This window comes from Glycine soja, chromosome 12, assembly GCF_004193775.1.
Source record: "Glycine soja cultivar W05 chromosome 12, ASM419377v2, whole genome shotgun sequence".
Classification (NCBI taxonomy): domain Eukaryota; kingdom Viridiplantae; phylum Streptophyta; class Magnoliopsida; order Fabales; family Fabaceae; genus Glycine; species Glycine soja.
In genome coordinates this window covers 1,779,275-1,806,573 of record NC_041013.1, presented here as the reverse complement: position 1 = coordinate 1,806,573, position 27,299 = coordinate 1,779,275, and the positions used below count along the sequence as shown (strand labels likewise).

General features: G+C 33.9%; 1 protein-coding gene across 5 annotated transcripts; it reads right to left on the bottom strand.

Annotated features, from left to right (window-relative positions):
• Positions 1 to 830: 830 nt before the first annotated feature.
• On the bottom strand, positions 831 to 23,329 carry LOC114379619 (nucleoporin NUP188 homolog). 5 transcript variants are annotated; one of them, XR_003659545.1, is made up of 34 exons: positions 23,077 to 23,329; positions 22,821 to 22,994; positions 22,388 to 22,486; positions 20,638 to 20,707; positions 20,335 to 20,465; positions 19,874 to 20,014; positions 19,637 to 19,794; positions 18,146 to 18,314; positions 17,955 to 18,053; positions 17,623 to 17,700; positions 17,483 to 17,542; positions 17,233 to 17,390; positions 16,911 to 17,094; positions 15,975 to 16,094; positions 15,609 to 15,697; positions 15,380 to 15,484; positions 15,060 to 15,158; positions 14,731 to 14,819; positions 12,682 to 12,830; positions 11,485 to 11,628; positions 11,280 to 11,387; positions 10,961 to 11,071; positions 10,343 to 10,447; positions 10,145 to 10,255; positions 9,803 to 9,978; positions 9,165 to 9,636; positions 8,908 to 9,015; positions 8,656 to 8,714; positions 4,421 to 4,814; positions 2,115 to 3,641; positions 1,701 to 1,905; positions 1,398 to 1,583; positions 1,068 to 1,312; positions 831 to 970 (listed from the first exon to the last, which is right to left on the bottom strand). XR_003659545.1 is itself a non-coding variant. In XM_028338306.1 (32 exons), exons 1-32 carry the CDS (start codon positions 23,182 to 23,184, stop codon positions 1,483 to 1,485), a joined length of 5,901 nt encoding a protein of 1,966 aa, XP_028194107.1. In that variant the 5' UTR covers positions 23,185 to 23,329; the 3' UTR covers positions 1,356 to 1,482. The 5 variants fall into 5 exon arrangements, 1 of the variants encoding a protein (XP_028194107.1); XR_003659544.1 differs by having other exon boundaries at positions 831 to 1,312; XR_003659547.1 differs by having other exon boundaries at positions 831 to 1,304.
• Positions 23,330 to 27,299: the final 3,970 nt, after the last annotated feature.

Genomic DNA, 27,299 nt, shown 5'->3' with positions numbered 1-27,299 from the left:
AGGATGCTTGTGCCAATGACCAAACTCTTGCTTGCGAACTATGTGGAGTTCCACATGACAGTTCCGACCTCCTAAATCACGTAGCACGTTGTAGTGGTGTTCAACTCCTCTAGTGCGCAGAGAATGGACTGGGACGAGTGCAACGAATTTGGAACTTCAAACCGAAACTGGAATCTATGACTTTCAGATTATTAGCACAACACCCTAATCATCTAAGCTAATAAACCAATTATATTATAAAACAATGCCCCACGAACTGAAACCTTAAAGCCAGATCTGGAATCTAGAAACACAGATCTACAATAATGGGATGGAAATTGTTGGTGACTCTGTTGTCGCGGTGCAAGTGGACGATGAAGGGGTGGCGAGTTAATTGATCGATAAGAACCAAATTGATTAGTTTTAAAAATTAAATTAAATCTTTTAAAATTTAGATATCAAATTGAGTTTTTTAAATATAATTTAGTGAGGAAATTAATGATTAAACGAATAATATATTCTTAAGTTAGAAACTCTAATCTTGATTGAGATTTGATAAGATAACTTCCCAGAAAAAAATTATTCAATAAGATAAGATAACGACTGGTGAAAGTAAATTAAAAGACCCATTGTAATAGCCTAAGTTGAAAACATAAAAAATGAGACGAAGTTAAAATACAAAATTCCTATTTGTAAAAGACTATTTATGATAGCTCCATATACTTTTCTCTCTTTCTTTATGGTATCAATTATTCTATTTTATATTGGCACATAGTGAAATTCTGCACTAGAATAAGGAACCCCTCATCATGCCTGGCAATACCGAATGAAGTGATAATCACCATTTCAAGTTACGATTGCACCCACCATGTCAGTTCAGTACCCAAAATTGTGGAAATAGGCCTGTTTATACAGTATTTTCCAGAATTCTTTAAAAGCCAATTAAATTGCAGACCAATAAGCTTTGGCTATATTTAAGGTCGTTTAACGCCTAGAGAAGAGGAGACCTAAATTAATATAAAGATGTATAAAGTAAATCTGTTGAGCCATGATATTCAATATGATAAGTAAATTACGATTTCACTTACATGATGATAGTCCATTTACCACAAATTTCGAACTATGGTTAAAATCAAGTATTTGACATCCCTTGCAAAATTGTGTCAAACTTGTCAACCTTTAGAACAGGTCCTGATCAAGCGAAACCAAGACAGCATTGGGCACAATCACCATCACCGAGGCACGGTGCGTGGCCGCACAAAGAATTCATTTACTACCGAAAATCATGCAACACACGGCCTATGTATTATCCCCATGTTGATAACCTTTTCTCCTAAAAAAGAAAAAGATATAAATATGAAGAAACACAAAGAACGGTCAGAAAAAAATCCGCATTTATATATCAACACAAGGAATACCTAGCTACATAGTGAAAGAAGACTGACAATTGGCACTATGAAATTCTGTACAATTAATAATGTGCTCTTTTGTCTACATCAAATCTTATATGAAATTCTCTCCCTGCAGCAATCCGGGATAGACACACGATATCATCTGTTTTAGAGAGTTGCAAGATGCTTTTAGAAAAGCATGACCCTCCAATGCTGCACAAGCCATCAAGAAATATTAGCACTTCTTCAGAAGACAAAAATATTGAAAAAATAACAAAAAGGCAATGGAATCAGACACAGGTGCTACAGATGGATGAAAAATAATATTACCACTAAATAAAGATTTGGCTTCCTTTGAAAAATCCTCCACACGTCCTAATACAGGTCTTATGCCACAAATTTGTAGAACACAAAGTTCCAAGTGCAAGGCCATTTCAAGTATTTGCAACAATAAGTTGCAAACATCCTGTGTTTCTGGGGAGACCTTTAGTTTGTTGGCTTCACAGAGCTCCGTAGTAATGGCAATAGCTTGATCCTGCACCCAAAAGAAAATAAGGCTCAGACAGACATCCAATTATTTGCTTCTTGGATTCAGGCATCCCACAACAAATCATTTTTGGCATAAACCAAGCCTTAAGCACACCCATAAATCAAACCATTGACAGAATTTCAAATACTTCTAAATTTGGGCTTATTATAAAAATGTAAACATTATATGCATGTGATTTGTGAAGATCATGGTACCTGCAGTCCATGCAAGATTTCTGGCATTGGAAGCTCAGGAAAATGTGCAAGATCAACAAACCCAACTTCCTCAGCCCTTTTAGCAGCACCCTCAGTTTGTAAACAAAGAAACTTTAAAAGGAGAAATGCTATTCTATATACCTGCAAGGCAACAGTATCAGAAAAGCCTGTTTTTGAAGCAGGATTCCTACTCTCAGTTGCTTGACCATAGGTAGATAATGCAGTTGAGAAAGAAGAGATCTTCGGTTTTGGCACACATCCGAGTGGTGAAAGAGCAAACCATCCATTTTTGCTATTGACATAAGAAGGTTTTAAGCAAATTTCAAATTCCTCTTTCACAGTAGGTGGACATAAAAGAGGGGCATTTCTGCTTGACAATTCACTAAGGCGTTGAGATCCCCTGCTAATGAAGGCTAAAAGATGGATACACTTCTCTCTAAGCTGTCTATCCACATTTCTTATTGCCTTAATCCATGAATTCCAATGTTTTGCTAGCTCACACATGAGCATCAAAGTATGTTCAGTTTCTTTAAGAGTAGCTAAAGAAATCCATGCCCTCTGTGCCCGAGGTCTTTTCTTGTCATGATCATCAGAAGGAAAGTCTGGGGCATTTAGAGAATTAAAAATAAGACGAGCTTTCTCTGAAAAAAAGTACGGTATCATGCTGTCCACAATAGCGGTGCCAGAAGAATTGTCTCCCAAGGATTTAACCATAGCAGTAACCACAGCTAATCCAAGACCCCAAATATCCTGCGGTATTACAAACTTCTCACATGAGCTGCCCAGATTCTCACTACCAATTCTCAAGAAATCCTCACCGGATTCAGCAAATAGCACTCTTAAAGATGACAAGAAGCCAGAACAATAAAGCATCTCAGCACCTCCTCTAACCCGTGCAAGGGTCAAAAAGAACTTCATTATTATTGGAATAGAGGCAGAATTTTTATCATGGAGTTTCAGCATAACAATTGGCAGTTGGAGATGATTCTGCAGGACAGGTAACCAAGTCCTGGGTGTCAAGAAGCGTCTCAATATCAAGTCCATAACTGATAGGGATAGCATGCAATGCTCAGAAGTTGCAATGCAGTTGCAAAGAATGGGTAGTAGTCCCAGGGTTGCATTTGAAACCTTTGAGAAGTCCTCACCAGAACTCTCATCAGTTGCCCCATCTGAATGTGCATTAAGGGAGTCGGACTGTAGTACTGAAAGCAGCAATGTGAGTAAAAGTTTCATGATCAGATTAGCCTCAGAAGGTAAAGGCTTAAGTGCACTCAATAGTTTAAGACCTGAACTAGCACATTTCAGAACAAGTAGGGATACATGTAAGGAGAGGCTTTTACAGACAGTTCTTGTCAACTGGAGGAGTAATTCTGCTTGACATGCAAGAAAGTTAAGAATATCCTCAGAGGCGTCTAGAACAGATGATAATGTCTCTATGGTAGCAAGGAAAGATTGGCATATATTATCCATGAAAGCGAATATGAGTTCATCTGAAATTCTCCCTCCAGTTGTAGCCCTCCCTTGTGACTGCAAGATCATGTGAAAAATGAAAAATTAACAGAGACAAGTCGGAACCAAATGGCAGGAAGAAGAAAGTTACTCATTCATAAATGACAAAATCATACAAATAATACATCATACATATATACATATATAAACAAAGGAAAGTATATGAAAACTGGAACATCAATGTTTAAACAACTTTTCATGCTAAAATGTTTCTAATGGTCCATAGTCAAATTTTCCTTTCCCCTATGTAATTTAATATTGGCCTATTGGGATAAACTCTCACGCAGGAACTTGAATGCAATTCTTGTTCCAATGTTAACAGAAACCAACCACAAATTATGGACAAAATTGATATGGTACCTTTCTCGAAATAATTAAAAAAACTCCATCACAAAAAGATCTTTTTATTGTACTTCAGATTTGATGCTTGCAGGCAAGCAATGATAATTATAAAGCAAAGAATCCTACTGGTGACTTCTATTCACCATGGTAAAACGAATTCAAGCATAGCATTATCAGAACAATTTTCTAAACAACCCTAGACATTTTAAGTGTAATAAGATGAGGAAAAATGTTTTTTTTTTTTAAATATTGCTTCGTGTTAAAACAGAAGCCATTTCAACCTATAAGAATCATGCATAAGCCAACTGCAGGGCTCAAATTCACAATCATAAGGAACCAGCAGCAGAGCAGCTGGGCTACCACATGAACATTTCAACATTTGTAACTTACAACTATAATTCTATTATTCTGATAGGGAAATGCAACAAAAGGAAATCAGAAATTTAAATTCTCACATCATAATGGTTGACAGCCAAAACAGCTATCAGTCCTTTCAAAGCAGAAAGCTTTGAACTTGAAAGCAACATAACTGAGTTTGCATCCTGCAGGAAACGCAGCATGGTTTCTGCAATCTCCTTGGATGTTTTCCAATTAGAACAATCCCACAAATCTAATCTCAAATCTTCTCGCAAGTGTGCAAGGTCAAACAAGTACACATTCTTTGTAAACATGTTCTTTGTAAAAGAGTCTTCATTGAACAGGTGTTGATACGTTCCCAAAAAATTTGATTCGACAAGATACTGAGATAATTCTTTGAATGGGCCAATATCAATTTTCCTCCCTTCAAGTTCTCCTTGCAAATGATAATAGAGGTCACTGAGTATCAATTTCTTTAGTTCCTTCCCTTCACTGCAAAATTAAGAAATACAATCAAATTATGATTGATGTACATTACAAAAGAATATATACATTTGTTTTGGTTAGACAAGGTGTTGAAAATCAAGGCAGAATCAACAGATTGTGTGTACAGCTCATTAGAATTTTATATACATAATTATTAGCTGTCACATCATTATTAGCTGTCATTTCTGTCTTTACCAATATCAACAAATCAATCCTCCTCAGCCCTTTTAGCAGAACCCTTAGTTTGTAAACACAGAAAGTTTATAACCATAAAAGCTATTCTACATAGAATCCTATAAAAGTTACAGTTCATGATATTCTACAATAAATCAGTTTGTCCGTGCATTGCACGAGCTCTAATACTAGTTTGCATTCATAGGGAGATCAATTCCCCTGATTTCTAGGCTAAATTATTGTTCTTATTTCTGTCCCGTGCATTCTATATATACCTCACATGTACCATTCACAGATTCAAGGGAGAATAAAAACCTATTTCCGCATGGTATCAAAACTCAATCTGAACCATCCCTAAACCTAGGACCGCCAAGCCATGGGAGACCAAAAATCTGATGAATCGTTCACAGTGGAGATTGGATCATTACCGACCAGCTCACATGGTGGGCTTACTCACCTCATCATTGACCATAAACTGAATGGTCAGAACTAGGTAAGGTCAGTCAAGATCTTTCTTCAAGGAAAAGGAAGGGAAGGCTACATCACAGGAGATTCAGAGTGTCCTAAGAAAGGGGACACAAATGTTCAAAAATGGAAACTTGAGAACAGTCAAGTAATGTCATGGCCACTCAACACCATGACAAATGAAATTGGTGAAAATTTTATGTTCTATGACACTGCAAAAGATATATGGGATGCAGTGAAGGAAATGTACTCAAACGTGGACATCACATCTGCTGTTTTTGAGATAAAAAGCATATTCCATCACCTTCGATAGGGAGAGTCCTCTGTTACGGAGTATTTTAACATACTCTACAGACATTGGCAGCAGCTGGACATATATGAAGAAGTTTCATGGTGCTGTACAGAAGATAAGAAGAAGTATAAGGAAATGGTGGAAAAAGATAGGATTTACAAGTTCCTATTGCGACTAAACAAGGATCTTGATGAAGTTTGTGGAAGGATTCTTGGAACCAAACCACTTCCCAAAATTCGGGAAGTCTTCTCAGAAGTAAGAAGGGAAGAAAGCAGGAGGAAACTCATGCTGGGAACATCCATATCAGTTCCATCCATTGAGAGCTCGACCCTGGTGTGACAGAACCTGCAGCAGAAACTGAACAGGATGAGTTAAAGTTTCAACTACGTCTCAACAGAACCCTGGCCCAGAAACACGAGAAGATAACTGGAAGGTTTACAAGAGAAAAAGGAGGAAGGATGTAGAGTCAAGCACAACTCCAATGCAAAACCATGAATCCAACTAGGCTCTTGGAAATGAAGTTCCCACAGGTAATATTCTTCCTAACCTTGAACCTATTGATATAAATACAACAGATACTGATATTCCTATTGCTAAGAGAAAAGGGGTGAGAAATTGTACTCAACACCCTATTGAGAGATATGTCTCCTATGGAAAATTGTCACAAAAGTGCAGGTCCTTTGTAGCAGCGGTTGACAGTGTAGAAATTCCAAGAAATATTCAAGAGGCACTACAAAGACCTGAATGGGCAGCAACTATAACAGAAGAAGTTCAAGCACTTGTAAAAAATGACACATGGGAAGTCACCACTATTCCAAAAGGGAAGACAACAATGGGATGTAAATGGATATTCACAATTAAATGCAATGTTGATGGCAGTATAAACAGGTACAAGGCTCGGTTGGTTGCAAAGGGATTTACACAATCATATGGAGTAGATTATGAAGAGACATTCACACTTTGCTAAACTCAATTCTGTTCGGGTCCTATTATCTCTAGCAGTAAATCTAGATTGGCCTCTACACCAACTAGACATAAAGAATGCTTTTCTAAATGGGGAGTTAGAAGAGGGAGGTATATATGCAAATACCTCCCGGACTTGAATCACCCAGCACCTCAAACATGGTGTGCAGGCTTTGTAAATCTCTATATGGCCTCAAACAATCTCCAAGGGTGTGGTTTGATGGGCTAACAAAAGTTGTCAAGCAAGATGGTTTCGCTTAATGCATAACAGATCATACTATGTTAAGCATTCTGTGGATGGAAAGATAGCTTTGTTTATTGTCTATGTAGATGATATCGTAATTACAAGAGATGATTGTGATCAAATAAATCATCTGAACAAAGAATGATATTTCTGTTTCTCAAAGGAAGTACACTCTGGATTTACTTCAAGAAACAGGGATGCTTGGATGCAAAACAGCCAATACTCCCATAGAACCAGTCAAAAGGAGTGAAGAGAAGAGTGTAGCAGCTGACAAAGATAGATATCAAAGTCTAGTTGGAAAATTAATCTATCTAACTCATACTAGGCCAGGCATTGGTTTTGCTGTAAGCATGGCTAGTCGTTCTATGTCAAACCCAACTGGAACTGACATGAGAAATGTGAATAGAATCCTCCAATACCTTAAAGGTACACCAGGCCGAGAGCTCTATTTCCAGAAAAACTCAAACAGAGGTATTGATGTCTATATCTGACAGGAAATCAACTGCAAGATATTGCACATTTGTATGGGGAACATGGTAACTTGGAGAAGCAAGAAACAGTTTGTTGTGGCTAGGAGTAGTGCAGAAGCAAAGCAGAATTCAGAGCTATGGCACACGGTATTTGTGAAGGAATATGGCTCAAGCGAATGTTGAATGAAATCAGAATTCCTATCAACTACACCATGAGGATATTTTGTGATAACAAGGCTGTTATAGGCATTGCAAAATCCAGTTCATCATGATAGAACAAAGCATGAGGAGATCGATATACATTTCATTAAGGAGAAAATTGATCATAAGATTTTAAGTGTCAATCATGTTCCATCATGCAAATAGACAGCGGACATTCTAACCAAAGCCCTACCAAGGAATATATACGAGAATATCAAATCCAATCTGTGTATGATAGATATCTACCATCCAGATTGAGGGGGAGTGTTGAAGATCAACGTAGAATCAACAGATTCTGTTTGTACAGCTCATTAGGATTTTATGTACATCATTATTAGCTGTCATTTCTGGCTTTACCATAATTAGAATTTGCATTTATAGGGAAATCAATCCCCCTAATTTCTAGGCTAGATTATTGTTCTTATTTATGTCCTGTGCATTCTATATGTACCTCCCATGTACCATTCACAGATTCAAGGGAAAATAAAACCTATTTCCGCACGAGGTAAATTCAAGACATGAATTGTATGGTGGAAAGAAAAAACATGACTTTTGACTCAAATTGAAAGTAATGAGAATTTATTCAAAAATGGTGTTACCTTAATTCTCAGTCTCACAATTCTTTGTGATACAATGATAGTGTTAGGTGTCTATTAGTAATCTAGCATTAGATTTCTGTTACTAATTGTTAATTGTTAATGAGGGAGTTAGTTAGGCAGAGATGATTAGAAGAATTACAACCCGTTGCCTATAAATAAGAAGAGGGGGAGAGATATCTTTTGTCATTTGTGGGAGAATTGGGGCTTTTGGACATTGGGAAAAATCCCTTATTCTTTCTAATAAAATACTATGTTTTTATAGAGAAATCAGAGTGTTCTAAATGTTAGTTGATTTTCCATGAAAAGGACATGCATGACTATATGGAAGCAAAATGAATTATTCATTGATGTTCCAACTTGGTCACAGATAACATGTAGTTTAAATAAAAGTCCTTAAAGTTATGAAGTAAAAAATAACACACATGGATAAGTCTATAACCTGTAACCACGTTGTGAATACTGAGACACCAATTCAGAGAAAGCAGGATGAATGCTGAGCTGCAAACATAGAAATGTTTCTATATATTAGAAAATGTTGACAAAATAGTCAACTAAAATGATTTTCTTTTGAAGCATAACATATTCATAATGATCTGTATGATGTATAGATATGGATTAATACCCCTTACAACATTACATAGTAAATTAGAATAAATGACTTTCTTAGAAGAAAATAGATTAGACATTAAACCTTCGTCAGAATTTCATGAATCTTCTGAAGCAATAACACAGATATACTTCCAGAGTCACAAACTGCTAATTTCATCATCACATGAACAGAGAATAAACTGGTGGCGACCTGAAAAATTGCATGCTAGAGCATATAAAAACATACACTACATACTGGAAGTAAATAAAAAAGGGAAGAAAAGTTCATAATGTATACCCATAATTGCGTGATATACAATTACAAGCATACTTAAAAAAGGAAAATAACATCAAGCTAACCTTTGCACCACCATATATATCATTATTATATCCACAAGAAGTGTATGACTTTATTAGTTTCTCTAAAATAGAGTCGTTGAACCATGAAGACCAGATTCCCTTAAGATCCTGAAGATCTGGTGCTTTGGATTTTTCTGTTTTTGTGGCATTTTGCTCCTTGTCCTTGGATTCAGCTGCATCCTTCACAAGTGACTCTGCATGAAACAACTTCTTGTGAAAGAATAATTCATAAGCCATGATTCCATGTATGGAAGATTGACAATGGAAACAGTAAGCCAGATTGAAAGCATCTTTTTCTTCAAGACTCCTAAGTAAGGGAATTTCACTGCTAGCAATGTTAGAGATTGCATTGGCCAAGTGTTCCCAAAACTTTCCATGCCTTCTTAAAGCATCCAAGAGATTGGCATAATGGGGAGCCCCTTGCCATAAGGCAATCATGAAGTTAAGTACACAAAGCAGTATGCGGGGATTGCTGGAGATAGAGAAAAATACAATGAGTAACTTACTCATATTTCAATAAGCAAGACAATTGACCAGCAAAAAGCATAAGCAATAAGGACAGAAACTAAGAAAAAACAGATAAAGAACGCCCCATAAGGCAATCATGAAGTTAAGTACACAAAACAGTATGTTTGAACCTCTTGATCAGATCATCTGCCCTTTCAATATAGTGCATAAGTGCATCTACAAGACTTGATCTTTTAGAAACTACAGTTGTAGGAGAAGTTTCCTTTTTTTGCAGCTTTGCATCACCAATGCTCAAGTGGTCTTCAGTGTTCTCCTCTAGAGCAAAGATAGCAATAATGAAAGAAGGCTGCAAAAAAGGAATGTCAAATAAGAAAATGGTGATTGAGAACAACTTAATATGGTGAAAAAATGAGTTTGACACTTTGCCCCAAAATTGGTATCAGTGCAAGTAACCTTGTAACTTCTCCACAAAATGTGAAATCCAATTCTTTAATTTACTACATAATTCAAACCTGGTAATGTGCAGCAGAAGTAAACAGATTGACTGTAGCAACAAAGAGATCTTCATTTGATTCTGATTGCTCAAGCAGTATGTAGTTCACAGAGTGCCTCAAATCCATGATCTAAACCAGTTACAAAAATTTACTTAAATCAAGCTAAAAAGCTAAAAGAACAATAAATTTGAAGAAACTGAAAGTAACACCCCTAACCTCATTATCTGGAATGAAGCATGTGATTCCATATGAAAATGGTTGAATACAATCTGCTATGGCAAATAACATTGAAATAAACCTAACAGCACCGAATTGGATGGCCTACACAGACAAGATGTATGTTTGTCAAGCAATGAATAGAAAATCAGGCATTAACAAGTATATATATTCACTGAAAGGAAGGTAAAATAAGTAACAAACAAACCATCCACAGAGATATGTAGGACCCACTGGATTTTGGAATCAAATGCACAAAAAACAATGCATCCTATGTGTCAGCAAGCATGCCAAACAAAAATAGGCAATACAACACATAAAAGAGAAATGTTAATGGACAACCCAAGTGTAAGTGTATAACTATGAAAAATGGGAAAATCAAGCAAATGTGATCAATATCAGTCCCTTATGCAGCTATTAACATTATTAATTAATAATATATAACAGAATGTGTGTTAAGCATGCACTGAAGAGCTCACAGATCTCTAACAGAAGAAAAAGGAGGCAGATGCTCATTATTGTTCAATAAAAACTCATTACCAGCATTGCAAGTAGGTGCATAAAAATGATCAGAAAAATGTCATGACACTCCAATTTGAGCAAGGAGAGTGTTCATACAGGATCTTGAGAGTATGAAATCAGGGACATAACAGAAGTGACAACAGGAACCGGTTTGGTTGTGCATGAGAACAATGCTTGGAGAAAAACTGGAAAGTTCGATGATGTATCCTGGACAACAGAGAATGATTTTCAGTATTTTCATAATGTAAAGATATTACAGATATAGACAGTTACTAGGAAAGAGTAAGTTATTATGCAAAAACAATGTTTATGGACTTCTATGTATAACAAGAAAAATATGATATCCTATCAATATGAATTTCTGTAATCATATGTAACTAATAAAACCATGGATATTTGCAGTTTTCCTCTGTACCTTAGAAAGTTTGGTCAACATGACTGAAAGAATATCTAAAACAGAACCTATAGCAAGCTGTAACCCTTCAATTTCCATTGGATCAAAGAGGCGGCTTACATGCAATTTCTGTTAAAAAGAGATGTTCTTCTCAATAAGATGTAGGAATAAGCAAAATAGACTAACAAATGGATGAATAATAAACCCAAGTTTCAATGTACGTCACCTCCAAAGCATGTGCATTAGTGCAAACAATTTGGAATAGTGTGTTATGGATGGAAGAATCAGAGAACAACACGTTGTTTATGATCTCACCCAATTTTCCATAATAAGGCATTGATGAAATGCATTTTTTCATCAACTCAAGAACCTGCAAAGAACCCCAACATTTGATATTAATCACAACGGCATAATTTTAATCCTAATTGTACAAAACCTACATTATATTATTTTCCAGAATCATGCCCCACTGTGCTAGCAATAAATTAGAAGCAGTTAACATAGACTTTGGAGCATCAAAAACTAATGCACATAATTTATTGCGTTGGAAATATCTTTCATCAATCATTTAAAATGCCATAAAAAGTATTTTAACATACACAAATATAAAAAATATCTATATAAATTTAAAGTCAAATTGCTCATGTATAACTAACAAAGTAAAACATGAAATTCAAAACAATGGGAAAAAAACTAATTATTCAAATTTAGCTCTATATTCCTAAATTTTATTTTATTTAAAAAAGAAAATATAATTTAATTATTAACTTTAAAATTCACAACAGATAAAAACCTTTCAACTTCTTAAAAATTATGATAATCATCTCCCCAATTGGAAGGTCTACTTTCCAAACCATGAATTAATCCATACCGTGAATCATAAGATTCATCATCTATCATTAAAAATGCCATAAAAAGTATTTTTAACATACAGAAATATTGAAAACATCTATATACTAGAATTTTAGAGTGAAATAGTTTGCTATATAGCTAACAAAGTGAAATATAAACTAAAAAATAATCTTAGAAGATTTGCAAAGAAAAACCCTAGAATCGATTTTCTTTTCAGAATGGATTGTGTGACCTTGACGGCTCAGCCTGATCCCTTATTTGGGTGTGACCCAACTGCAAGAATCTCATGATGGAGCTCAGTTTTGCAATTCGTCCAATACAGAAATGATTTGAATGATTCAAGGTTAAAAACAACTCTCCATGCAATTTCTTTATAAATTGTTTCAAATTGGAATACAAACTGTATGTTCCATGTCATTTTAATTACCATGTTTCCCACACTTACCTTTATTTTCTTGCTCATGCTCAATTATTTCAGTGATTACCAGTCACTAGGAATCTTAGAAGTGTTCTAGTAAAGATCCAAAACTGAGTACAAAATTGTGTGGCTTAAAACAGAAGCAGGACATACCTTCAATGTTATTTTCCATCTAATATGTTTCATCTTGTATTTCCAATACTCGTGATTGACTAGGACATACTGCAAAGAGAAAATGATCAATGCCAGGAGAGCATCATGCTCTACTCCTGTTTCTACAAGCTGTATGGTGAAGTCCAGCACTGCAAGATTCAGGCCACTACATCAGACTAGAGAGAAAATAGATGGAATATAGCATAGAAGTTCATAAAAGCATGCCAAACCAACAACTCAATTGAATTAATCCTTTATTGCAAATTTAACTAAGGATGAATATATATCGGTATATTTTCATCAAGTACAACTGTACACAAGTGTATTATAGTCTCTTTTTTTACCTTTTTAGGTTACCATTGCAGTAAATTTGCTATATTGCAGTCAAAATCATAAGCATAACATCTTATCAGAAATATGTCTATTGTAGCACTACTGTACTAAAACTTACAAAATCTTCCAAAACAAGTATCCATTATAGAGTGCCCCTAGTTCTAAAGTGGCAGTCTGCGTATCAAAAAACAGGGAGAAGAAAGAAACAAAATATAACAGCAAAATCAACATAAATCAAACTATTATATAAATTAGAGTCTTCACTCTCGAAAGTGAGTCACCCACTTAACAAACTCTTCATTCTATCCATGTCACTCCTTTTCTCCACCTATATGTTCACTCTCAATCAAATTGATACCAGGCATTCACATTCTCTCCAAGAAAGTATTCTCTTTTATCATTTTTTGGCTGGCTGAATAAATCCATGGAGTCCTCACCTTGCTTCTCAATCCCTACTAATCTGTTTCCAGAAGAACACAAATCCTTTATACAGATATAATTGTGTTTCCTGAAGAAATCAACTTGCAATTAGGAAGAGTGTGTATCTTGATAATAGATCTATTTGTTTTTTTGATCAGCAAAGATAATAGTATATATATTAATGAGAAAAAAGTACCAGAGGTACTAAGTACATAGGTAGGTTACCATACACATGGTTCCATAGAGAAACTAATATCCTGAAATGTGGGCTGCCTCATGAGACCAGCTTACAAGTTGCCTACTTTATCACAAAAAGTTGGCTGCCTCAAGACTCACTTTTGCCAAAATTTTAGCTTCTTGCACTTCAATCCCTTTCATCCAAAATCATTGAAACAGGAAAATACACAAACTGCAGATACCTCCTCTCGAAATGGTAGTAATATCTGAGGTTTGGTATCATACTTTAATTATTTACTAATCTAATCCCCCGCTTCCTCCTTACCCATGATGATAAGGATGTGTGCAACAAATTCTTATTTCCTAATTTGGTTGCCTCCTCCTCTGTTAATGATTATTGTTTGCAAGGCAAGTTCTCTGTTCTCTATCAAGTATCAAGGGTTTCTTAGTTTAAATAAATTATATTTTATATATCTGTGATGTTTACTACTAGTGCTTGGTAATGGTTCTATTAGGCTTCTAAGCTTTGAGTTGAAAATATTATACAAATGGAAAACAATTGAGGGTTGCATTGGAATATGCCATGATGTAACTTAATAAGAGAGCAATGTATTGCTTGCTATAGTGCAGATTGTTGAGAAATTATCTGAATGAACTAGCAGTCCTTAATATGAAGATTGTTATAAAGATAGAGTCAGATATAAAGGGGTAGATATAAACATAATTTTGACAGTGTAAAAAACCTTTTAATTGTTAGCGCAATCCAAATTTCCAATTAAATCATTTAACACACATAAAATTTTAAGTTTTTTATAATTAAATTTATAAAATGAATCAGAGTTTAAAATTATAACATATATATAATATAATGTTATATCATAATTTGTACCCATGTAAATGTATTTAATTCCCAAAATAATAATAATCTCCACACATTTTATCTAAAACAAAATCCCATGCATTGCACGGGCTACAAACTAGCAATTGGAAAACATAAAGTCAGGTTTCAGAGCAAGCTAATTAAGCACAAGAATGCAAGAGACACAAACAATGAGAAACAAATAAATATCATTATAATTTATAACAATAAAGTGGATAAGAAATCAATGTTAGTCATACCTGATATTGCCAAGGGGCAGTCATTACTGTTTTGCTCACAGTCAATTAAAAGCATCCTAGCCAGTTTGCAAGAAAGCAACCATGACCCACTGTAAAAAGACAGTAGGACTGGGAGATGTAACATCACATTTTATAAAACAAATTCATAAAATAAGCTACTTTGACACCACATGCCACCAGAAGAATGTATAAGAAAATGTGAAGTCATACAATAGAAAACAAAAGGATTAACATAACCCATTTCTTTTTATGTAAGCACACAATTTCAAACAAGTTTGTGAAGACCTTGCCTATTTGTATATGCATGCTATTCAAAAAAAGGGCTTTACCTTGACAAACCATTACTGCCTACGTTGAACGTAGGTGTCTGCAAAGTAATATCAAAAAGATTTGCATTTAGAGTGGTTGCTGCAACATTAGCTGGAGAACTGGATTGGAAAGGGAAAAAATTAGCTAGCCTTTTCTCAATTACACTACTAATTCAAAAACAAATGAGCGTCCACTAACAAATTAAATCATCAAGACCCAAGAAGCAGAAAGCCTTAAACAATCCATCAATATACTCTTAGGACAGAAAAGATATACATACAAATCAAATATTTGATTAGCACAAATTGATCAACTACTACAAAAGAATAACTTCAATTACCAAATCAACATAATCCCCAAAATCTTGACACCCATTGACATAAGTGCAGCACCGCAGGAATTCAGAGTCAGGTTTTTTACAAGATTGCATATTATGTCAACTACCCTGTATTGACAAGAAAAATGTCATTTTAAAAACAACTACCAAACAAGAGATAAATAGAATACATCATAAAATTAATCAAGGAAAACATGCACAAAAGGACAACCATTCAAATTGAATAATTTACCAGACCCTCTTTTCAACCTGCTCATCCATCAAACCAACATCATGAAATAGCAGAGAGTTGCTGATGTCCATCACAGCAAAGCAAACACCCTGCACATAGTAAGAGAATCAATGACCAAATTTCTTAGGTACTTCGGTAGACAGAGGTTACTGCCATAACTATTAATAAGCAGATCTTATAGTTAAAAATACTACTCAAAACCTTTAAATCTCATCTCATGAGGTCATCCATGAGAAATAAAATACTGGATTTAAAGCAAGAACCAAGCAGTAACCATATCCTTACAAAGAACCAAATTGAAAATAAATGGTCAATTAAACTTAACCAACTTATGCCGACCAAAAAAAAAAAACTTAACCAACTTACAGTGTTAAAAGACACCAATCTACTAAGCAGGTCAAGAGTATAAACAACTCCATCCTTGCTATTCAAATACATCTCTTGGGCCAAATGTAGGAGTAACACAAACATTCCAGATGGTGAATACTAGAAAAAAGAAGAATTTGTCAGGATGAATTCAAAATCTGAGATAATATTGATAAGATATAAATCCCACTCCAAGTAACTTCAAATTACAGTAAAATTTATAAGGAGTGTAAAGCACAAGCAACATTTATAATTGCCAACTAAATGACATTTGAGGACAGGTAACTGAAACACCATCATTTATTTGATTATCACTGTTGAAAATATATAGTTTTGGATATTGAGGGAGGAAAAGAGATAAAAGAAAATGAAACACTGAATTGATATTAACTGAGATGTATTACAATGTATTGATATATTTGATATATTCATAAAACCTATAGTACTAACCCTTATTTATACTCATCATAATCCTAGCTAATTATGGAAACAAATCATGATTAAATAAAGAAATATGGTAACTAATCCTAAGGCATAAAGAGGAAATAGGGAAACTGATCTTAAAGGATAATCATAGATATGGTAAAGTATTTACATATATTCTAATAATCACTGAAGAATAATATTTCAAATTGAAAACCAATTACTAAAGAATTTACAGATAATTTCTCTTAGGAACTTTTGGAACAGGCCTCACTTGATATGATTGAGAGAATTTTCAGGTTATTGGTTATTCCCATCCAAGTCCAATGCAAAGAGGAGACAGAAAAGAAATACTAGAACAAGCAATAACACTTTAAAAAAATAACTCATTTATTTGCACACCACCAAAAATGAGTTGTGAAGAAAATTTATTATTATAGATCAAGGTACAGGAAGCACTTAGAAATGTAAACTAAAGCATAGTAAGTTAGTAACAATATTAGCATAATTCACCTCCCATCGTACAAGGGCAGTGTTCTCTCCAACAACTCTCAAGACACTACCACGAGTTCCAGCTGGAATAAAGAAACCTTCAACCCCAGGAACTTGCACTGCCTGTTGTGCCTCAACTACCTCCAAATCACTACTAATCTCAAACAAGGATGATATACCAACAGACCTATTTAGAAAGTTATACCTGTTGAAAAAATGCATCCATAAGAAAGGCTACCAAGGGCTTGAGAAACAAAAATGTTCCTTTGCTTTGAGGGACCAATGGTACTGTTATTCCAATTTACAAGATAACAGAAAAAACATGAATTATTTATTTACTTACACACACTCTGCAGGCCAAGTTCCTTCACAAAGGGATGACAGGAGTTGTACAAGTTCGAGTGTCCTGAAAGGAAACTCACTCTCTAGGTTGCAAAGAAGAGACCGAATTGGACCGTCAATAAAACTTTCCTTGTCCCAAAACTGAATACACAATGATTCCTGAAAGGAGCAGTCCTTGAATTGATAAATGATCACTGGCAGATATCATGATAATGAAGCAATGAGTGAAATGAAGGGTTATACATCCAAACCTCTCCACGGTAAATCTTGCAAAGAATATCCAGCATCAAAGTGGGGTTACTGTCCTCAGGCTGTATGTTTGTTGAAGCAGAACAAATGAGAAAGACGTAAATAATCTCCCAAAAACTAACTACAGACTTTACAACCATACCTGAAGGTTGATTTCATAAGATGCAACAAATGCAGATATAAATGTCCTCAAAACACCGCGATATCCAGACACTGGGCCCTGAATGGAAGGGGGGAAATCATTTGTAGTATAATTTTTACAGAAGAACATACAAAATTAAGAATATAAACACTGTACTACCATTATAGTATGAATATAAATATTAGAGTATATCATGCTTAGTTTTCTTTTTACAAACACAATTTAGTATACTAGAAAGCTGAATGATTCATAATAGAAAAGAAAGGAATTGCTCAAGGTTTTTTCACTAATCCACTATAACAAGTTATGCTACCCAAGTCTGAATGACGCACATCATATTCCTTCAAAATGTCACATTCAAGAATTTCAAGACAATAACGCAAGGATCCAGCCTCAAAGGCTTGACGAACATAACTAATGTGATCAATCTCCTGGATGCAGAGAAAAGAAAAAGGGTCAACTTTGTAATACACACACATGATAAGTAGTAAACCAAAAATTCACATAAAACGTAACCACATACCATTAGCTCATTATTTTCATCTTTTTCCACAAGTGTCAAGAGTAGATAAAGAAATACTGCCCATGCTAGAACTAGAGGACCAGCTTCTTTCATTTCAAAAGCATTGAATGTAGAAACTAGTGCATCCATTTCTTGAACATCAGTCATGGAAAATGTAGACACGCCTTTCCTGGGAAATCCAAATTCCAAACAGATTTTGCAACATTCAACATCAAGAAAACTTATTAATTAAAAAATCAATTGTAAAATACAGACAGGCAATTTATGCCATGCTATATAACTAATATAATAAGTACTACAATATGAATGAAGAATTTGACTCAAAACCCACAGCTCCAGGCAAAGAATATCACTACATGAAACTAACCAAATGAAAATGTTCCATATCCAAAGCTGACAAATAACAATAATCAAAATAGACATATGAAATTATTGGCAAAATCAACAAACTCTAACAATGAAGTATAGCATATAACTTTGCTATTCTGATACCCAAAATTAGAAGTCTTTGAATGTGGGTTTGTGCCTAACTCAACCCCAAAAGCTAGCTTATTGAGTGACGGTTGTCCCTCATTTATATACTCTAGTCGATGTTGGAGTTGGGTTTTTCCCAATACATTCCCTCACACCCATCACTTTTGGGTTTGGTGCGTGGATGACATGGTGGGTGGCCCGTTTAATGGATCTAGGATAGGCTCTGTTACCATCTAAGAATGTGAGTTTGGGCCTAACTCAACCTCAAAAGTTAGCTCAAAGAGTGAGGGTAGCTCCCCAATTATATACTCAATCTTGACACTATCTCTAGCCGATGCAGAACTTAGGAAGCAACCTTCACCCTATGAGCTAACTTTGGGGGTTGAATTAGGCCCATAACCCACATTATAAGATGGTATCAGAGCCTATTCTAGATTCACTCAAAGGGTCACTCACCATGTGATCCAAGCACCAAGCCCAAAAGTATTGGACATGTTGAGTGTATTGGGAAAAACTTAAGTCCCAAATCGGCTAGAGATAAAGTCAAGATAGAATATATAAGTAGGAGGCAACCCTCACCTTATGAATTAGCTTTTGAGATTGAATTAGGCCCAAACCCACATTCTAAGAAGAAGCAACAAAACAAGAACATTTAAGGTGAGAGATTGATAGATTTCACTGAAGAACTGAATAGGACAAAGTATGCAATTTCTTATCTAGTTGCAAATTGAAATTCTGCTTGGTTAATGAATGAAATGACATATTTAAGGAAGGCAAGCCTCAAAGAATAGAACATTTGTCTCATGATTGCCTTAGGGCTTAGACCACAAGTATTTTCAATAACAAAGTGAAATTTATAGCCTAGCAGACCACATTCAGTTCAGCATTCAACCAGTCATTGCATCAAAAGATGAGGTTTCAGATTATGGCCTTGCAATTCACACTTCACAGTGCTTCATGGTTTAACCAAACTGTTTGGCAACACGTTTTCTTCATAACTTTGAATTCTAGGCTAACCTGTAAGGTACTTCATCATGAACCATTTGAAGAACATTCTCCAGGTTCAGGGTTTCTATTAAAATAAGCAGCAGCTGAACTTTAGCATGATAAGACAACTGTTGTGTTTCTGTTGTAATTGATAGCTTTCCCAAATTATAATCACCAGCTAAGATCCCCTGGATCAAAAAGATGATTTTAAGCAAGGATTTGATTCAAGAAAATATCACAGGTCCGAGCAGAAGTATAACATTATACCTTGTAAAGAGAAATAAACTTCTTCCACATTTCACTGCTACAGGTACAAAACGAATCATAATATGCTAGGAAAAGGATATCTAAAACCAAGTTGTCTTCAATTAGAGTCTCCTCAGCCCACAGAGTAAAAAGATCAACATCCTTCAAGCATTCCACAATTCACACATGTTGAGTCATCAAGCAATAAATTTTTAATTCAAAAATTCACTTGATCCATTTGAGAATATACAGTTACAACATCCTATGGCTTGGAGATACATAATACATTAATCAAGAACATGAAAAAATAGGGCAAGAAGGCAATGCTATACAACAAGACTCAGCTATTAATGCTACAGCATGCACATAAATTAAAGTAATTGCATCAAAGTTATGTGAGGATCACATACCAAACACAAGTTAACTACCAATCTAATATAATCATGCAAAATTAACGGATAGTAGATGGCGACTGAACATACCATTTGCTCTGGGAAACTACATGACAAAAGATTGCTAAAGAACAATATTAATTTATTTTCCAGTCCATCATGAAACAGTTTTCTTGCCTCCTCCTTCATAGTATTGTCTTCAGCCACATAACCATTGTGTACTGCATGTAGAGTCAAAATCCAAAGACATCACCAAGTCAATTAAGATAAAGTAGAAATGTTTACTAAACCTACACAAACTGAATGTGTGTGCTCACAAAGGCGTCTCTTCCAATATAGAGAATTAACAAAATAATTACTAACTGGCCATAAAGTCAAACATGACACACTTACTAGCATGCATGAGAATCCACCTGATGCACTTTAGCAAGCACTGTCGCTCCTTGTAATATTGAACTAACATCTTCATAAAAAGAAAGAAAAGAAATCAGAAACAGGAATTAAAAGCAAGTATCACAGAGAAAATACTGTCAGCAATCCCATCTCACTTTTTGGCAAACAATTTTCTAATGAACTATCTGTATCAAATTAAATCTTATAAAGTTCAGAAGCAGCTAAATACCGATATATTTTGAACTCTCGTATATGCAATGAAGGTAATCTAAAGAAGCAGAATATGATTAATAACACGAACTGTTAGGATTTAGGAACCAAGAAACAGCTTTTAAGCTTTCAGAGAGATGAGAAAAACAAGGAAAGGAAAAAATAATACTTTGATGTTATTTATTATTTATTAAATAACATACATGGAACCTGAGGAGAGAATTTTCCTTCCAAAGGTTTTCCCTTTACACAACAGAGCCTTTGCTCAGTTCTCAAATCTAAACTCCCAAAGGCCTCCTTCTACTTTGCTCCAGCTATTTAAACCCTTGTGCCTAACTACCAATCCACTAGATAGATTCCAACTATAACTAACTAAACAGACATCCAACCATATAACTAACTCTGACCCTGTTCCCATTTATTCTTCTGGGTCCTATCATGAACCCATTATTGGAAAAAGAGGGAAAAAGGAAGAACCTAAAAGGTTTCCAGTTGACAGAACACATGCATGTATCATGTTTTTGAACCTCACTACAAGAACAATGTATCAGTGAGGTTCAAAGGCAAAAATACAAGAACAAGGAGTCTATATTCTATGGAATAGATAATCATAGATTACTACATCTTAAGATAACTCATCATCATGCTATACAACACCCAAATGAGGGTATCAAACCAAGGTTATCAATAGCATGCTTTTATGGTGGTGCATGGCGGAGCAGCTGTTGGCCTGCACAATCCATGGAACATGAATAGTAGTGTGTTTATAGTTCACAAGTGTCAAGCATCCCAAAAAGCAGGGTTTCTCAAAGAGGCTATACAAAATCTAATTCTTGCCCTCAAAACCACATCATTTTAAGCAGCCGAATAGACAGGGTTTCTTATAGAGGCTATACAAAATCCCAATTCTCAGAAAGATTAAAACTTTAAAAACCCAAAGGGCTATAAAACTTTAGTTTTACACACTTCTCTCTGTTCGAGACCTCTCTTCTCTTTGTTCTGATTCTGTGCACCCAGAGTGACCAAGCCAACCATCTTGGGTAGTTTTCGGGCAACAAACCTTCAGTCTTCTCTTTGAGCATTTATAAGCATAGAGCATAAATTATACAATTTGTATACAAAAATATATCACAATAAAAGCCATCACACTATGTGCTATACCACTATAGCATTTTTGCAATCAGTCACTATCCGAGATTGATAATTATGTACTGAAGTCCAACGTGTAACTTGAAATGCATTGTGTGTATGAGTATAAATCATTTAAATTATTATACTAAACTTCTAAACTTCCAACCACTACTATAGTCCAGAAAAATGAGTGTCATATAAAAGTTTAAAATATTTTTTAGGAATCCATCCAACTATGACTTCACAGTTCTCACAATACACTAAAGTTACTTATTTGAAAGTTGTTAGTAAAAACATATTGGATCAGCCAAATCCTTCTTGTTATGTACAAATTATGACCATTGTAGAAATCAGCACCTGACTACATCAATAATATACAGGAAAGCAGTAAGGGGATGAAGCCACTGACCATGTAAAGAAACTCTGGAGCCATGGAATCAGCCACAGCAGCATTGTTGTGTTTGATGGACCTTTCGACAAGAATGTATGATTGAACCTCGTCTAGTAGCTGAAATAAACAAGAATGGCAATAGAAAGCCACCATGAGGCTATCAGCATAACTCACTGGATAGTGGATAACAGACATTAATAGCTAGATTCCCCATAATACAGATAATGAAAAACAACACTCTCCCCCACACAGTAGCAACCAAATCAAGGATAACCCCACTTCCAACCGTAATAAACATTCAAATTTCAATGTCAAAACTTTCCTCTCGGCAATTGAAACGTTTCACTCCATTGTAAATACCTGAACCCCCCCCCCCCCCCATAAAAAGATAACAACGATGCTTGTGATATTGTAATGATCATTAAGCGAGCACAAATACGGAACTACTGACCAGACAGGAGCTAATCTGCAACGCTGTATCTTTCAGCTGAGGTTGAATAGTGAGTTGGTGAGATCCAATTTTCAGCGTTTTTGAACTCAAAGCTTCCTTTGAACTCTGATTGGGCGGTTTGAAGCGCGTCAGTGTGTCCACGAACCAGGCATGGTTGTCTTTCAACTTCTTCGCCTAAATAAACATCAAAATGATTTCATGTAAGTGCACAAATTCAGACACACACGAAGGCAAACGGAGATTGTTGAAAGTGTACCAAATTCGGTGGGAGATCTGAGGTCAGAGAGGAATTTTCAAGCTCAGAGAAGAGGACAGTGAATGAGTCCCACCACAGAGACGCATCCACGGAACTGGTATCAGCCATTGTTAGAGGAGAGGACGAGAACGAGAACGGGAACGAAGAAGAGAAAGTTAAACCCTAACACTGCGGAAAACACAGTAATGGAAGGGTTTAGTTTAATTTTTCATTTGATTTGATTTTTCTCTCTTTTTCGCGCTTTCTATGCTGTGACCGATTGCGAATTTGCGATTGTCTTGTGTCCGGCTTATTTATCCATTATTTTCTAGACTTAACATTTTTATTTTTAATTCATATTTTAGTTTAATTTTGATCCTCGTAATTTTGTGGCTTTTTATTTGTTTAAATTATGTTTATTATCTCAAAATTTTATCCAATAATTAATAAAAAAACATAACAAAAATGTAACGTATTATTAACTTGTATAACTTCATAAAATTAAAATATTATAAATAATTTAAATAAAAATTATGATTATGATTATATTCGTAAAAATATTTTAGTTAATTTTTAATTTATTTTATTAATTGAAAAATTTGTTTGATTATTGGATAAATAAAATTTGTTTTTAGTCTTTACAAAGTTGTCATTTTTTATTATAGCCCCTACAAATATGATATTTTTTTATATTTTAGTCCTTACCAATATCAAACATGATACTTTTGATGATTTCATTATTTGTCGACAGAGCACATTAGATTATAAGACATCATGATTATTACACATTTAATGGAACATATTTATGACATGAATTAAAACAAAAAATAAAAATTTAACAACACCAAAAATCCAAAAACAAAAAACAAAAGTAACTAAAATTAAAATACTCCTATTTTATAGATACTAAGAAATTATTGAAGTCTTAAATTAATTAGTACTGTTTGCTGATTGAAATCTTATAATTTTTTTTATTTATACTAGTTATTTTTCTGTTACATCGTGTTGCATTACACTTCAGATCTTATCTCTTTTTATATCTAAGTGCTTTTTAACATATTGTGTCTTGTCTAAATATCACATTGGTTAGAATTATAAGTCTCAAATTCAAGTATTCTAAATGAAAACAAAAAACATGGATGGGAAAAAAATCTTTACTATAAGTTACTAACCAATTTTTTTTTCAGCAAGACTAGCTATAAATCGACAAAACTGATATATTCTTTAAAGTAAAAAGATGGCGACGTACAATAAAATATCGCTTAAAGTTATTGTATTTCGTATTTGAGACTTTAAGCAATAAAAATAAACATATTAAAATGGTTGTTGCTGTTAAATGATAAAAAATTTACTCTTATTATTTGAAAAAAGACATATTTGAAAGCTTAACTATCCAATCACGATGCATTTATATACACATGAAATTAATTAAAAACAAATACAATGATTTGGGTTGTCTAACTTAATTGCCCAATGATCTTCATTCGAGATCAACAATATTGATCACACTCAAACTTCATATTACTTCAAAATTCTTAATCATATCGCTCTATTTCAGTCTAAATTTTATTTATATTCTCACGCGAGGCTCTTCTGCACATGCCCTATCCTTCCAAGGCTTTATTCGCAACAAATAAATTATAAAACGAGTTTAATGAATATATGTTGCTGGTTATAAGTGAAAAACAAAAACGCACACCTAGATAGATTAATATAATCAAGTAGATACATATTATAACATGTGTTCAATCATGAACCAAAATGTAATCTCTTTCTAATATGTTATTTTTTTTTTTTACAAAATACCACCAAATGCGTGAATTCAATAGGACATGGTTGTTTTGGTATGTTGAAAACGCACACCTAGATTTTTTTTTACAGTTATAATAGTCTTACTTGAGTTAAACAGAAAAACAAGTGATCTAACTTTTACATGTCACCCAAACTCAAATTTATTTACAATTTCATAAATTAACCAAGTATTATAACAAATTAATAAATCATATTTCACAAATAATTTAATACTAATTTATTTTCTCTTCATTTTTTATGTGAAAGCGAATTTCTCTATCGATCGTAAGGACTCGTCAATATTCTCCATTTCGCCTTAAGTATGACTTCCGAAAAGTTAATTGCTTCTCACAGCAAGGGTCTCTCCTTAATTAGTTTCACAAAATATTATACCAACGAAAGCTAGATCTAGGAATTATTTTTGTCTCCATTTCCAGCATCAAAACCGAATAGTATCATGCGTAATGTATCACACAAATTAAAACAGAAATAAAAACAAGTATCAGTTTTCTTAAAGTTCGTGGGATATACTTTTCCTCACGATCTTATATTTGATAGCTGTTTTTCCTGTTCTGGATTTGCATTTCGATACATAAAATATGCCTATCTATCTCTTTCGTTGATTGACTTTGATACATACATAATTGATGGTTTTATAGAGCTGTATTCAATTCAATTTGTGTGGAAAACAAGGAGAGCTCTATCAATCTTAGAAACAAATTAATGTGACATTCTGCTAATTGCTACGAAAGTATTATAGTTTGCAATCACTTTCGCTCAATCCCAACTCTTGTTTATTTTAGTACATGGCTTATACATTAGCTATACTTTATTAGTGGTTAATCTTATCCTCCGACTATGTCCAGAAATGTCTTAAATATAAGCTCAGAGGTTAAGCATTTAATAGATACAATGAATGGATGCAGTGGCCCCCGAGTGCCATGTGATTAACAACATGACTTCCTCAGAAATTTGCGTGATTTGTTAGTACTATACTCTCTAGCTTGCAGCATTCTTTCAATAATTAAGACACTGTTTTTTTTATAAGGAAATTAAGACATTGGTTGAAGAATAGTCATTTTTTTATTTAAAATTATGTTAGAGATATATTGAAATTTATAATGAGAACGCATTAATAACATTTTTTATTTTAATCATTTAAAAAATTTATAGAGCAATGTTTTATCTTTTAATTATAGCATTTTTTATTAAGTCTCTGAACAGTCAATTTTATATAAAAATATTGGAAAAAATGTAATTAATATCCTAAAATATGCAAAAGTAATGTTTTTTTTAACAATTAAAAGGATTATTAAGATAATATAATAGAAGGATTTGACATTATTTTTAATAAAAAAGTACGTGTAGATCTATGAAACATAAGTAACACAAACTAACGTGCTGATACACACTCCGGACACAAGCAGTTGTCATGTAGGCATTTGCTGTTACTGTGTTAGTTGCCTATGATCGATCGAGTAGTCCTTGCAGAGATTTACTGATTTAACATATTGTTTTAAAGAAAGAAAAAAAAATTGTCCACTGTACATCATTAATGCAAATAAGACACCATGTTTTATTTTACAACAATTTTAGAGAAAAATATACTTTATTTAATAAAGCTTTTTAGAATTTATTTTTAGAGAAAGAATATCCTTTTCTCAAATTGTACTTTTTAGAATTTCTTTTGTTTCAAAACTATTATTATCATTGTAGAAATTTAAGGTCTGGTATAAACAATTAAATCAAAAACCATCTCAATAATTCAATGAAATAAGATGGAGTTAATAAAGACAATTTAGTCAAAGTATTCATCAATTAATGATTTGTAACAATCTTTCTGAAAGACAATAGTTTAGAAAGTGGTGGAAGTTTAGAATGGAAGGAGTATTAGGCTCTTATACGTGTCGTGAACCTGTCTGTATACATTTTCAATACCAACGAAAGAGAATGTATTCATTTCATCATTTGATTAGAATCTGCAATTTACATCCTTTCTTTCGTATCTTTTTAGTCGTGATTAAAGTTAGTAGTTTAGTACATCAATGCTATATTTTGATTCAGGATTTTTTTATATTAAAAAAAACACGACTAATGCAACTTTGAAAGGATTTCTCCCCTCGCTTATCTTTCTTCCTGTGTTCTATGGTTCCAAATACCACATAATACCAACACAACAATAGTCCTATCCTATTAGGTCAAGATAATATTTTACATCCCCTATAAATCTACTTTCAATCAATCCCATGTTAATACTTACTATGAAGCATAAATATAAGAAAAAATTAATTAATTTAAAACTAATTAAAAAAATCAATTGATATAATTTAATTTGTCAGGTTTCAAGTAAAAAATAAAATTATTTATAAAATATCTTATAAAAAAGAATCCCTAAAATAAAATTAAAATTACATGAAAAGTATTTTAGGAATAATAACATTTTAATTAAATTT

Excerpts from the sequence above, each read along its gene's own strand:
- LOC114379619 (XM_028338306.1), bottom strand. The coding sequence starts at position 23,184 with ATGGCTGATACCAGTTCCGTGGATGCGTCTCTGTGGTGGGACTCATTC. Across the intron at positions 18,054-18,145 it reads ATGAAAATAATGAGCTAATG|GAGATTGATCACATTAGTTA; the intron begins GTATGTGGTTAC and ends CTCTGCATCCAG. Across the intron at positions 17,701-17,954 it reads ACATTTTGAAGGAATATGAT|GGCCCAGTGTCTGGATATCG; the intron begins GTGCGTCATTCA and ends CCTTCCATTCAG.